The sequence below is a fragment of the Anser anser genome (genome assembly GCF_964211835.1).
Source record: "Anser anser genome assembly, chromosome: Z".
NCBI lineage: Eukaryota > Metazoa > Chordata > Aves > Anseriformes > Anatidae > Anser > Anser anser.
Window position 1 is genome coordinate 47,885,124 of NC_139723.1, and position 13,239 is coordinate 47,898,362.

General features: G+C 41.7%; 1 protein-coding gene across 3 annotated transcripts in view; it reads left to right on the forward strand.

Annotated features, from left to right (window-relative positions):
* The window catches only part of MAMDC2 (MAM domain containing 2), a 68,826-nt gene that overhangs the window by 992 nt on the left and 54,595 nt on the right, over positions 1-13,239 (forward strand). For all 3 annotated transcript variants that reach the window (XR_014576761.1, XM_083817742.1, XM_083817740.1), the window contains exon 2: positions 2-115. Coding sequence is in view for 1 of the 3 variants with exons in the window: in XM_083817740.1 (XP_083673866.1) it covers positions 2-115 (114 nt within the window). In the remaining 2 variants the exon portion in view is untranslated. The remainder of the gene's footprint in view (position 1; positions 116-13,239) is intronic.

Here is a 13,239-nt window from a genome sequence, read left to right on the forward strand (position 1 = left end):
GCTCTGCGGCTGGCGGGGGCCGCCCTGCTCTCGCCCGGGTCGTGCGCCTTTGAGGACAGCGCCTGCGGATACGAGTGGGACTTCGCGCATCTGCCCTGGGCGCTGCACGGCGAAGGTAAGGGCGCCGCTGGCACCCCGGCACGCTGACCTCCCCCTCGGGGCGCTGCCGGCATCCCGCTGCCGGGGCCGGAGCGGGGAAGCCCCCCCGGGGAAGCCCCGGGTCCCCGCTCGCCCCGTGTCGCCGTGCGCCCCGCGGAGGTGCGCGCCGCCCCGCGCAGGTTCCGCCGCCGCTCTCCGCGGGATGCCTCTGAAACAGCCCTGCCTCGGCTCTCGGTCCCTGTCGGGAATAGGAGGCTTATCAAAGACCAAAAAAAAACACCACAAAACAAAACAAAACAAAACAAAACACAAAACCCTGCCACCTCCAAACCCCACACATCTGTCAAATTCCTGCTGAGCAGCACCGCTTTTTCCCTAAGTGTATCTTGGGCTCTGCTGTAGAAGTGGGTGCATTTTCAGGGCAAAAGGCAACCTGCATGAAGAGTATCTTTACTGTATTAAGGCTTTAATCCACTTTATGGTACCTACAGTTCAATAGGAAACATGCATTACCATTTCAAGTTGTATTAGACTTTATTGAGACTGCCTGCCATTCAAAGGAACAAATTTCAGGTGATATTCAGAATTTCCTTGCAACTGTAGCTCTTACCTGGTAAGTTTTTAGTGTAGGCTCCTACTTTTGACAGAACCAATGTGAGCAAACAAGATAAACAAATATAAACACAATGTTGTTATAACTGGGCATTGTTTTTTTTTTTTTTAATTGCTTTTGATTATTTTATGGCCATAATGTCATACATAAAGTGAAAGTTGCATTCACACAGTAAAAGGAACTATGGGCTTCAAACGTTCCTAAGCTCCAAAGCAAGCACCAAGAATAACGTAGAGGTGAGTACAGGTACCAAAGAGGTTGACACCCTCCATCACTCCTTGTCAGTGCGCCATTCAAAGCAGGATGGTCCAGACTGGTCATTCTACTTGTCACTCAGTTTATAATGAGCTTTTTTTGTGCCTTTTTTTTTTTTTTAAAGTTCCCACATACGCAAAGCAAGTCACCCTAATCATTAGTCATTAGTGTTTGGGAATGCCCAGAGAGTGCCAACTGAGAACAGGCTGTGAAGATGTCTCAATTTCCCGTTAAAATAATTCTTGTCTTCTCGTTTATTTAAAGATACGTAGGTTTTCCTGCACTTTTGAGGATACTACTGAAAATTTAGTGCCCATCTCTGCTTTCCCTGCTGTGCCTGTTAACCTCATGCCCGTTCAAGCCACCCGGCTCGGCAGCAGCACCGCTCATGATTAATGGGAAGCCACACGGTCAGGGTACTGGTTCAGCTCCATGGGGCTGTGGGACGCTGGGAGCAGTATCTACAGAGATAAGTGAGCACAGTGTTGTGCCCATTCATGCTACAGTGCTTCAGAAAACAGGGAAATTTTGTCAGAGGTTTGGATCATCAACAGCCGGCATTTTTTGGCCTGCAGAACCGTACTTTGGTTGTTGTAGTTTGCTTCTTGCGTTTGACCATCAGCATACCAGAGGCTAATACTACTGCTAAGCTTCTGTCACTGTAGATCTTGTTTTTCAGAGAGATATAACTGAACTGTCATGCTCTGGGAGGACATGTGGCATACCAGCACTCCTAATCTGTATACTGTCAGTATTTCCATTATAAACCCTTTTTCTGCAGTCTGATATTTAATCATAGTATGTCATTCCATGCAAACGTTTGGCACACAAAGTATTATCCTCTTTGGAAATGCATTCACATAACTGTAAATCTAAACGATGCAGATCTATGTGGCAGGTGTGCAAACCAAGTCTCTTTTACTCTTTTACTTAGTAAAATTGTGCTTCTTTTGTAGTGCCAGGCTCTGGTATTTGCAGGTCAGTGTATGTGCGTGTGGCAATCTGCTGGTACAACAGAGGAAGTTGAGGATAGGAGTGGCAGCTTAGCTTTGAATTGTTCCACGTCTCCTCGCATTGCTTCAAAATTGTTTTATAATTTTAAAATATGATTTGGAATATAGTTATATACAGAGCAAATCTCTTCTAGGGATTATCTGACTTGCAGTGTAAATTCTTTCATCTTATAAATCTCTCAGTAGTGTGGTCCTGTGCCAAACTGTCAAGATGATGTAAATATAACTAAAATCCTGCCCAGAAATTTCCACTCCATACTTGAAAGTTTTTTGCCCTGTTGCCAAGGAAGCCAGTATCTTCTGAACGGCCAGGCACAGGTAGGAAGTAGGAGGCTGAATTTTGCTTTTGTTTACAGCTGTGCATTCCCACTAAAACCAGCAGGTTTCTAAGGTTGGACTAGTTTTTTTTATAAATATCTCTGGCTTCTCTTTAGTATTCTGGTAGTAATGGGGAAAGAGACCTTTGTTTGTTTAATAGTATAGTTTATATAATTGGAAAGTTTTTTTTTTTTTTTTTAGCTGAAGCTTTGACACCTGTAGTTGACTGACTTTTAAGGGTCCATTTTTGTGTAAGTGAAAAAAGAAAATCAAAACAAAAATGCTCAATGCTAAAATGGATAGCTCTTCTGTTTTACTCAGAACTGCTGAATTGGGCCCTAACAAAGGGGGTGTTTGTAGGATACCAGCTACACAAGAAATGATTAGGACATCTTCCCTTAATATCTGTCCAATGGATCTGTGTTCCCATAAACTTCTGCTTCACTGAAACCCTCTGTAAGCTCATGCTCTCTCATGTGGCTCTGAATTCAGGAAAAGGGCCTTCAAGTCTGACCACCAAGATACTGTCTTTAGGCGTTAGCTTTTTGAGTCAGTCATCTGCCAACCTCTCCAGTATTCACATTTTAGAATGGTAAAAGTTTTTAGCAGACAATCACTGCGCAAAGGAAAATGTAAAAAATTAGAAATAGCTGAGGATACAGATTTCTTGCAATCTTACCTATGACTGAGAGGCATGCCCAGCTGAGGTCCAGAGCCCAGGCTGGGTAAATATAGCATCATGCTTGTGGCAGCATGTTTCCTAATGTGCTAGTTCTGCTTTCAGTGTACATTGTGGGAAGAATGGGGAAATCCCATGCAAACATGGTGTGCTTCATGAGGGAGGTGTTTGTAGGATAACAGCTACACAAGAAGCATGTGATGTGGCTGCTCTGGAAAAGGGCTGCATCATGTAGAGCATGCATCTGAAACCTGATGAGCAGAAGATGAATGTGTGCAGGTATGATGGATGGAGCAATAAACTCTGAAGACTTTACGTCACTTAGTAGCATAGATAAACCAAGATGTCAATGGGCCACTTTAGCTTCAGAGAAGTAGGTATGATCCCATTCTAGAATAAATATTTCTTAATTCATGAGTCCTCTGAACAGGAAGTTTATGTATCAAAAAAAAAAAATAATAACAATAATAAAAACTAGGTATAAGACAGTGAAAAAACTCGTTGGAGTCAATTAAGTGATGAGAAACTTAGAAAGCAGATCTGTATTCATCACCACTGTGCTATTTTAGGACAGCTGGAATACCATGCCACTCACCACAAACATCCATGGGTAAATTTAGAATGAGTTCGTGCCCAGTTATGCTGGGGCACAGAGCTTTGCAGAAGTGTAGTGGCCAGCTTCCACAGACACTTACTTCTGTGTCAGCAGTGGATGTGTCAGAATTAGAGATGAGTTGTGAGGGAAAGACATAGTTAATTTTAATGCATAGTGTAAAGCTTCATGAGGTAGGATCTCATCAAATGATCTTGAGATTTTGTTTAACCAGATCAGGTACTATTTCATAATGCACATGTCTTTTGTAAATGTAATGATCCTCTTTACCAAGCATAAGACTACTTTCTTTTATTGTGCTTTAAAACAAAGATAACATATGTAATAGGCAATAAACCAGAGCAGAGTAGTAAGTAAAGCTGCTTGAAATGGGAGCAGGAAACACGGTCTCCAGCCTGTCCCAGCCATTCTGCAGGGCTGGGCTGGGCCTTTTTTACTTTTGTCCCACCTCTGTCCAGCGCAGAGCAAGCCATAACCTGACTGTAAGAACATCCTGCTCACGGCAATATTGTAAATAAGTTTCATTAGACACAATAACCACGGCACATCTCTTTTGTGACTCTGGATGGTCTGTTTATATTTTTACCAAGAATAGCTGTGCAGTATTTTGTGTACCTGTGTCTGTGGGTATATTTTGTTCTCAATCGTCCTTTATTTTAATGGGGACCATTTTAATAGTGCAAGAATTAATGTGTATTTGGGCTGTCAGCTCAAATTTGCCCTCAGAGGGTTTGTTGTGCTACATCTGTTTGCCTAGATTTAAGCGTTAGGTAAGAAATGTGTCTGTTACCCCTGCAAACTACAGGGAAGAGAGCCTTTTTATCCCAGCAAAGTGCTCTGAAAAGCATGTGATCTTTGTTAAATGTGCCCATGCGCTGCCAGCTGCAGTGGACCTGGAGCTATTTTAGTAGTAGTGTCAGTAGTTTTTGTACAGTTGTCTCCTTATCACCATTGCTCTTCTGTGCAGTGTTGTCAAACAACTTTCACTGTTGATGTATAGTGAGCTATGCGGTACTGAGCTGCTGAGGCTGTGACTGGTAGTTGATATAGCCATAATTCATCTCTTAGGCTCATTGACTGCTCTAAATAACGTGTGTTGCTTTCCTTTTTAAATTCTGGAAGTGTAAATTACTTCAAATCTCATGTTTCCATGGATATATTTTTAATAACATGCACTTCAGAGTTTTAGAATAACATTTTCTCTTTCTGTGGTACTCCAAAGGGTCCCATCCCTAAAAGAGAAGTTTTCATTCAGAAAAGGGATGTAATAAATTACAACATATTTAAAAATTGCCTGGTTTTCTTCTCCATAAATTATGCCTGCATTTTGCTGCACCAGTCCAAGGCTCTGTTTCTGTGATATACTTTAAATGAGCATCAGTCAGGTAATGGTTTACAGTAAGCAGGTTAGCTAGCAACATCTTGAGCAACAGTGTCAGGAAACTGACACTACCTTTTGGGACGTACTTGTCATTTAGATACACTTTAAAATGGTTTTGAGATGGAAAATAATTTCAAGCGGCAGACCACTCTTCCAGGGCATCAAGTAACCCAGGCACGAGAGCAGTAGCGTACAGAATCTCTAATCTAAACACGGCACGCATACCATTTAAATAGCTTGCATTCACAGCTGTGCCATATGACTTAAAACTGACCTTTTCTGACCTAAGCTCTGTTATCCTGAATGCCACATCATTTGGATGTAACACATGGAGTAATGAAACAGGTCATTAGTAGTGGTCCTAGATGTTGCTGCACAGCAAACACAGTTCATGTCTGATATGTACTACCTCTTGCTCAGCGACAAACCCACTGGCAGATACATTGGCTCGTCAGTAGTCTCAGTTTTCTTTACATCTACCTGCAGTACTTTCCTGTACATGGGGCAGTATGAAATGTTAAGGTGTCTCTGTAATATCTCTGCCTTTATGCAATCCTCAGATGAGACAAGTTCACGATAACTGTGTAACTGGGAGTAAAGTAGGGTAATTTAGGGAGACTTGCACCAGCTTGTACCTAGCTGCAGCAGCACCAGGATGGCATACCATATGCTAGCTCACTGGCAAGGTTTTCAGCTGGTGAATCCACCCTGCCATGTGAGCTTGTTGTTTTGGGTCCCCCATTTTTGTAGCCTGGGCATCTCTTCACTGAATGCCACTTTGCAGAGCGGAGAAGCCCGAAGGCCTGGCACATGGTCTGTTTTCTCTTGACCTGATAATTTAAATGTTTGTCTTTATGGCCAAAATAATTGCATTTTGAGTGACAACTCTCCTTTCCAGTCACTGCTGAGGGAAAAAAAAGAGGACACTTTCACATACTTCTGCGACATTCAGACTCTCCCATTCTTCTTATTTCTCCTTTACCTTTGGTGCTGTGTTTCCTGTGCGTTTCACTTTGACTGCTCAGCTGCTATTCTTCTCTTAACAGCTCTCTCTCTCTCTTTTTTTTTGTCCTATCTCTTGCTCAGTCTGTCAACAGCAGATTAATAGTACTATATATGAGTAGGATTCAGCCTTGTTCCAGCCTCACCCTTGTCTTCAGACATGAATAGGACATTTTGCTCGCCCAGGTATAGCTTCCTGTCCTTGGCTTCTGAGTAATAGCATTTATGTTGGACTATGTCCAAATAAGGGTTATTAGTATGCTTTTTGATCATCTTGTGGAAAAAGATGGCCAAGTGTACTTCACATTCATGGAGGTCTTCATCATCAGCTGGCTGTGCATGAGACTTTTGATAAGTTTTGGCTTTCCATTTTCATGGGAGAACAAACAAATCCTAAGTTGTTATCAGTGAATCACTGCATGAGAGATGAGTTTCAAAGCATTCCTCCTCCTCCACAGGACAGAAATGTCTTCAGAAGTGTATTTTCGCTTACAGCTGTTAGTGATTCAGCACTTAGAGAATCAACGAACTATTTTAGTGTATTTTACACCGAGCTGTGGAGGACAAGAGAGGGAGGACAGCTGTTAAAAAAATCTTGTTTAATGAATATACCTGCAACTGCTGACAATGGGCTAGACTTTAATTAGCTTGGAAACAACTGAAAATAGGTAAAATATACCACTAGAATTTGGAAAAAAAAAGAGAGACAAAAAACTGGATGAGGTCAAAAGAATGTTTAGGAGAGGTGATGTAGGTCAAAGCAACTCTGTCAAAAAATAATTGGCATGCAACCCAGAGGAAAACTGATTCCCTTTGAGTAAGAAGGTTTGTAATTCACTACTAGGATGGGACAACTTGTATGGTTCTCTACCACCAATGCAGCAACATAAACCAGCAGCCAATCCATATAAGACCAGCTCATTCGGACGTTACCTGGGCTAGCTTTAAGTTACAATGCAAGTGTGTGTGTCGGTTGCACAACCTGCCCAGAGAGACCAGTGTCACACCACTGCAGCTTGTGTGTGTAGGCAAGGTGACCATGCCCAGAGTCTGTTCGAGAGGCTGCAGGATCTGGGCTTGTCTCATTTGAACATTGGAGTGTGAGGCATGACTTCCTGCCTGAAGTCACAGCTGCTGTGGCTGACTGATGGGGAAGGATAGAGACCAGTAATAGGAAATTCGTCTACCTTTGTGTGTTTTTGTTCTCCATTACTAGCAATATTAGATCTTACTATATTAATTAAATATATTAATAAAATACAATTTCAATTTATTAATATATATATAATAATTATATATATAATATAATATATTTTAAGAATATTTAAACAATATATTTTCAGCTTCTGTAATAAACTGGATAGGAAATAGAAGGACCTGTGGGTCCTGGTGGACGACACGTTGACCATGAGCCAGCAGTGTGCCCTGGTGGCCAAGAAGGCCAGCGGTATCCTGGGCTGCATTCAGAAGAGTGTTGCCAGCAGGTCATGGGAGGTGATCCTCCCCCACTGCTCAGACCTGGTGAGGCCACAGCTGGAGTATTGTGTCCCGTTCTGGGCTCCCCGGTACAAAAAAGACAGGGATCTCCTGGAGAGTCCAGCGGAGGGCCACAAAGATGATACGGGGCCTGGAGCATCTTCCCTATGAGGAAAGGCTACGAGACCTGGGTCTGTTCAGCCTTGAGAAGACTGAGAGGGTATCTTATCAATGTTTACAAATATTGTAAGTGTGGGAGACAGAGGGATTTGGCCAACCTCTTTTCAGTGGTTTGTGGGGACAGGACAAGAGGCAATGGCTACAAAATGGATCACAGGAAGTTCCACACCAACATGCGAAAGAACTTCTTCACAGTGAGGGTGATGGAGCACTGGAACAGGCTGCCCAGGGAGGTTGTGGAGTCTCCTTCTCTGGAGATATTCAAGGCCCGTCTGGACACCTGCCTGGACAACCTGTTCTAGGGAACCTGCTTTGGCAGGGGGGTTGGACCTGATGATCTCCTGAGGTCCCCTACAATTCTGAGATTCTGTGAAACTGGATGGATATTGACCTTGTACATATTGTTGAAACTGACAAAATACATGCACAAATCTGTAAAATCATTTGCTGAAAACAGCTAGAAATGTTTTCAGTTTTCTGAAAAAATGTAAGATTTAAACAATTTGAACTAAAGTTTCTTTCTTGCAATTTCAGGCTGCATGCATGGCATGAGTTTTTATATACAGGCAATCAGTGAAACTGCTGACAGGCAGTATAAACCGCTTTGTGGTCATTGAGCTTATTACTCTACATAGGTAATTATCTTGAAAAAGAAGAGGAAAGCCAACCATTTGCCAGTTCATTTTTTGGACAGAAGGGGAAGTATTTTCAGAACTCTCAAATTCCACAATAAATTATGAAGTCAACAAGGGTCAAGATCTGTAGTGAGTGAGGAAAAAAATTTGTACTTGCATGGAAGGATTACCACAGATTTTTCAGAAGCATTTCTACTAGGAACAAAAAAAAACTTGTTCACTTTCTGTATGGTTTAGATTCTGTGCAGAATTGTAACAGAATCATCCTGAAAATGTTCTAATAGTCATATACAGAATGATATTGAGTGGGAAACTTTAAAAACTTGTTGAAAAAATAAGCCAAATGAAGTGACAGTTACTTGTCTTGTTCCCCTTCCTTCTTTCCTTCCTTCCTGCCTTCCTGCCTTCCTGCCTTCCTGCTTTTTGGCCTTCCCTCCTTCCTGCCTTCCCTCCTTCCCTCCTTCCTGCCTTCCTTCCTCCCTTCCTGCCTTCATCCCCCCTTCCTTCCTTCCCGCCTGCCTTCCTGTCTGCCTTCCTTTCTACTTTTCATCCTTTTTTTGCAGTTCTGTAGTATTATATTCTGAGATTTTTCATCCTCAGCCACCATTTGCAAGAGCAGTACAGGCAATGCTATTTGGATGACTGATTAAATCTATCAGACAAGGTCAAACCTTCTCAAGAAGGTCACATCTGAAGAATATATGCTTAAAAATGGATATTTTCCTTTAATCTTTCAGTTTTCATTGTCTTAATATAACTTTGTAACAGTAGTGTAACAGAAGGCCAGATAAAAGGGCAGTGTAGTCATCCATGTAACTTCATACAATGCTTTGATTGCTTTGAAGCCTCTGTATCATTTGAACATATTTTATTACTCTCATTTAAGAGAGTGATCATCATTTGCCCTGTATCTCCCCATGGTTCCAGTCAGCCAAAGATTCAAGTCTGATTATTATAGCTCTTTCTTGAATGATAATAAAGACAAAGATTCCTAAAATATTATGTAACAATATAGTGCATGCCACCTTAAAAATGCTCTTTGATAAACAGATTATTTCTCCCTAGACTATGTAGCTGTTCCTGCAACACATTTTCTTTTGGCAGACATGGCTCAAGGTCAGCTTATTAGACAACTCCTGTAATTTGGGTAATTGTGTTGGTGTACTGTGGAAGCTGTTTTAAATAGATGTATTCTCTGATAAAGTGTGAGCTGCATGTTGCTAACATGTTGTTCTGTTCTGAAAAGCTTACAAGTCCTAGTATGAAAAGATCCATGAATCATAGCAATTAGATTTCCATTTGAAATCAAAGTCTTTTAGAAAACACAGACTTCCCAGTTTTTAATTAGCAAACAGTTAAAATACTTAAAGAGAATCTATTATGACTGCAGGTGTTTCTTCACATTTGCTGGACCTTAAACAGTATTTCGTATTAAAAATGTTGGAAGAGCTTCAGAAAAGGGCAGATTACATCTGTTGTACAGAAACCCATAGTGAGATGTAGTTTTCAAAGGAAGTCATTCTCCACCGATTCTTAATTTTTTGCTGTTACATCACAACAATTGACCAAAACTGATTTGAGGGTATGACTGCTGCCTTGTCTAGCACTCAGGTTGGACAGAGGTCAAAGCAAACTTCTGTGTGACAACGGTGTCACAGTGTGAATGATATCATATTCAGTTTTTAAGGAGATGTATTTGTGGTAAAAAGTCAGGTCTAGAAGGCAAGGAGGCCAGACAGTCCTCCTACTCGCTCTGTGAATAAGCAGGGTATTTCATTGTTTTCTGATAATAACTCTAAAGATCATGTTTTAATACACTGTATCTAAGAACAAAATTTAGATTAACTATGTAAACACTTCAATAAAGCTCTAAGTGCTTCAAAAAGCTTTTAAGAGCACTTAGTCATGGTGAACACTTACTCATCTCTACATCAGATGTAGAGATGGATAAACTAAACTTTCCAGTGTCACTCTCTGATTCACTAGTAGATCTTGCAATGAGAATGTGTCTCCTTTCATAGGCCCATTTTACAGTTGCTGAGCTGTATTTCTTCCAGCCTGGAACATGTAGAGTTTTTGTTGTTGTTGTTTTTTGTTTTATTTTCATTTCAGTAGCTATCATGAGCATGATTTGAGAAACCCACTGAATAAGGTTGTTGTCAGCAGGCAGGATGAATACTGTTTGGAATAGGGGGCTGTGAAATATGGAAAGGATGCCATTGGGATTTTATGGCTCTCTCTTCACTCCTGAGGTAGATGATGAGGTTGGTGCCTGGCTATGAGAATCCAGGCTAGTCTCATATTCATATAGATAGCCATAAAACAAAGTCACTACTGAGTTAAAATCTTCATGGGTATTGGGAGCTCTGGGAAGTCCTTTGGGAACATATTTCATGTTTTTTTTGTGCTGTGATAAACTGAAGTACTCTAATTATTTTCCAGTGTGTTGCAGAGAAGTCATCAGTTCTTCTGGGCATAATCTGAGAATAGCAGGGTGGAAGGAAACCGTAGACCCAGGAGCTATAACAGGAGGAACACAAACTCTTCATTGCATGGGATGGGGTTAAGATATGTTTGAGAAATATTGTGGAAAGTCTGAGTGGACAATAGATATTTTTCTCTGTTTATGTGGCTATTGTGCCATACCACTAAACCTCACAGGAATCTCCTCCCCTCAGGAGAGAGAATGTGCCTGAGCCTGTCAGATTTAAAACCCATGAGTTCTGCCTTATTTTTTCCTTTCTTTATATATGTATATATTGTAAAAGAATGATAAGGTTTGTGGCATATTTTCTTTGGAAATCAATAATGCTGACTTTCTCGGGGAGTTATAAATAACATTCTGACTTTTCCCTGACTCTGTTTCCTGTTTCAGATGTTGGCAGATCTTGGATGGCACAGCTTTATTGCTATGACTGGGTATAACATCATCCCAGCCAGAAAACTTTGGCTAGCATTTGGATTTTTGAGCTGCTGCTGATATGCTTTTTCTGTTTCAGAAATATCTTGGTTTGCTGAAGTTCAGATACGTACTGTAGAGAATATGCATAAATACAGAGTTGGGTGCTAAGGGCTAATCTAGAAAATCTGAATGGAGGAAAATACAATAGGAAAAGACAGCAGGAAAATCTGCTTCATTTTCTGTTAAAGAAATGTACCCTCTCATAAGGGAGGGTAGAAATAATCATTGTGTTCTGTATTTAAAACTCTCTCTGAGGCAACAGAGATTACTATTATTGTTTTTAGTGCTGTTGATATTTGCAAGACTATATTCTTAGAGGTGTAGTTGCTTTAGGGATATAGTTGAATCACCATCCTTGGAGGTATTCAAAAGATATATAGGTGTAGTGCCTAGGGACATGGTTTAGTGGTAGACTTGGCAGTGCTAGGTTAAAGGTTGGACTTGATCTTAGAGGTCTTTTTCCAACCTGAATGATTTCTGTGATTCAATAATTCTATATTACGGGGAAAGCAACAAGAGCTGCAGCCAAGGTGTGGGGGATGTAGAAGTAGATCTGCCTTGTGGCATGGCTGCTCGTTCACTGGATGTGTGCCGCAGGTGAACAGTAGAAACGGTCAAAGGCATACTTCACAACTGTTTTCAAAGTGGAGAAAAATGATTTCTGTCTTGGTGTACTAAGGCACTTTAGTTGTAACCAGTTTAGAAATATGAAGTCCCGGCTTCTTTTGATGATGAATTAACTGGAAACTTAGCTGCTGAGGCTGTGGCATTCTATGCAATGAGAAACTGAAGAACAGGGAAAGAGGGCTTCCAGTCTTAATTTGAAACTTTTTGAATACTTTTAGCACATACTGCATATTTTTGCACCTGGAAGTTCTCTGGTTTTTATTTTTTTGTTTTGTCGCTGTTGTTGTTTGACTTTAAGTATCTTCACAGTTCTTCACAGAGGAGTTCTTCACAGAGAAGCCGATGAAGTATGGGTTGGGTGATGAGCAGACAGTAAGGTGGATTGAAAACTGGCTGAATGGCCAAGCTCAGAGGGTGGTGGTCAGTGGCACAATGTCCATCTGGAGGCCAGTAACTAGAGCTATAGCTGAGGGATCAATACTGCGACTAACTCTATTGGCTTCATTAATGATCTAGATGATGAGTTAGAGTGCACCCTCAACAAGTGTGCTGGTGACACAAAACTGGGAGCAGTGGCTGATATGTGAGAGGGTTGTGATACCTTCCACAGGGACCTCAACAGTCTGGAGAAATGGGCTGACAAGAATCTCATGAGGTTCCATAAGGGGAACTTCATGCACATGCGGAGGAACAACCCCAGGCACCAGTGCATGTCACTACTGACAAGCTGGAAGACAACTTTGCAGAAAAGAGCCTGTGGATCCTGCTGTATCAAGTTGGCCATGAGCCAGCAGTGTGTTCTTGTGGCAAAAAAAGCCAGTGGTATTTTGGGCAGCATTAGGAGGAACGCTGCCAGGATGTTGAGGGAAATAATCTCCTCAGCACTGGTGAGGCCACGGCTGGAGTACTGCACCCAGTTCTGGGCTCCCCACCACAAGAGAGACATGGACATACTGGAGAGACTCCAATGATGGGCCACAAAGTTGATGAAGGTACTGGAGCATCTCTCGTATGAGGAAAGGCTGAGAGATACGCGACTGTTCAGCCTGGAGAAGTGAAGGCTCAGGGCAGACCTTTTTAGTGTATAGAAATACATGAAGGGAGACTGCCTAGAAGACGGAGCCAGGTACTTTCTATTGGTGCCCATGGACAGCACACAATGGACATAAACTGAAACGTGCTTTCGTGTCAACATCAGGAAACACTTTACTATGCAGGTGACTGAGGACTGGAACAGGTTTCCCAGAGAGACTGCATTTTCCCTCCTTGGAGATCTTCAAAAGCCACCTGGACATGGTCCTGGGCAACAGAGATCCCTGCCAGCCTTTATCATTCTGTGACTCTGTGGTATCTTCACTTTTTCAAGTGAAAGATAAGAAAAGCCCA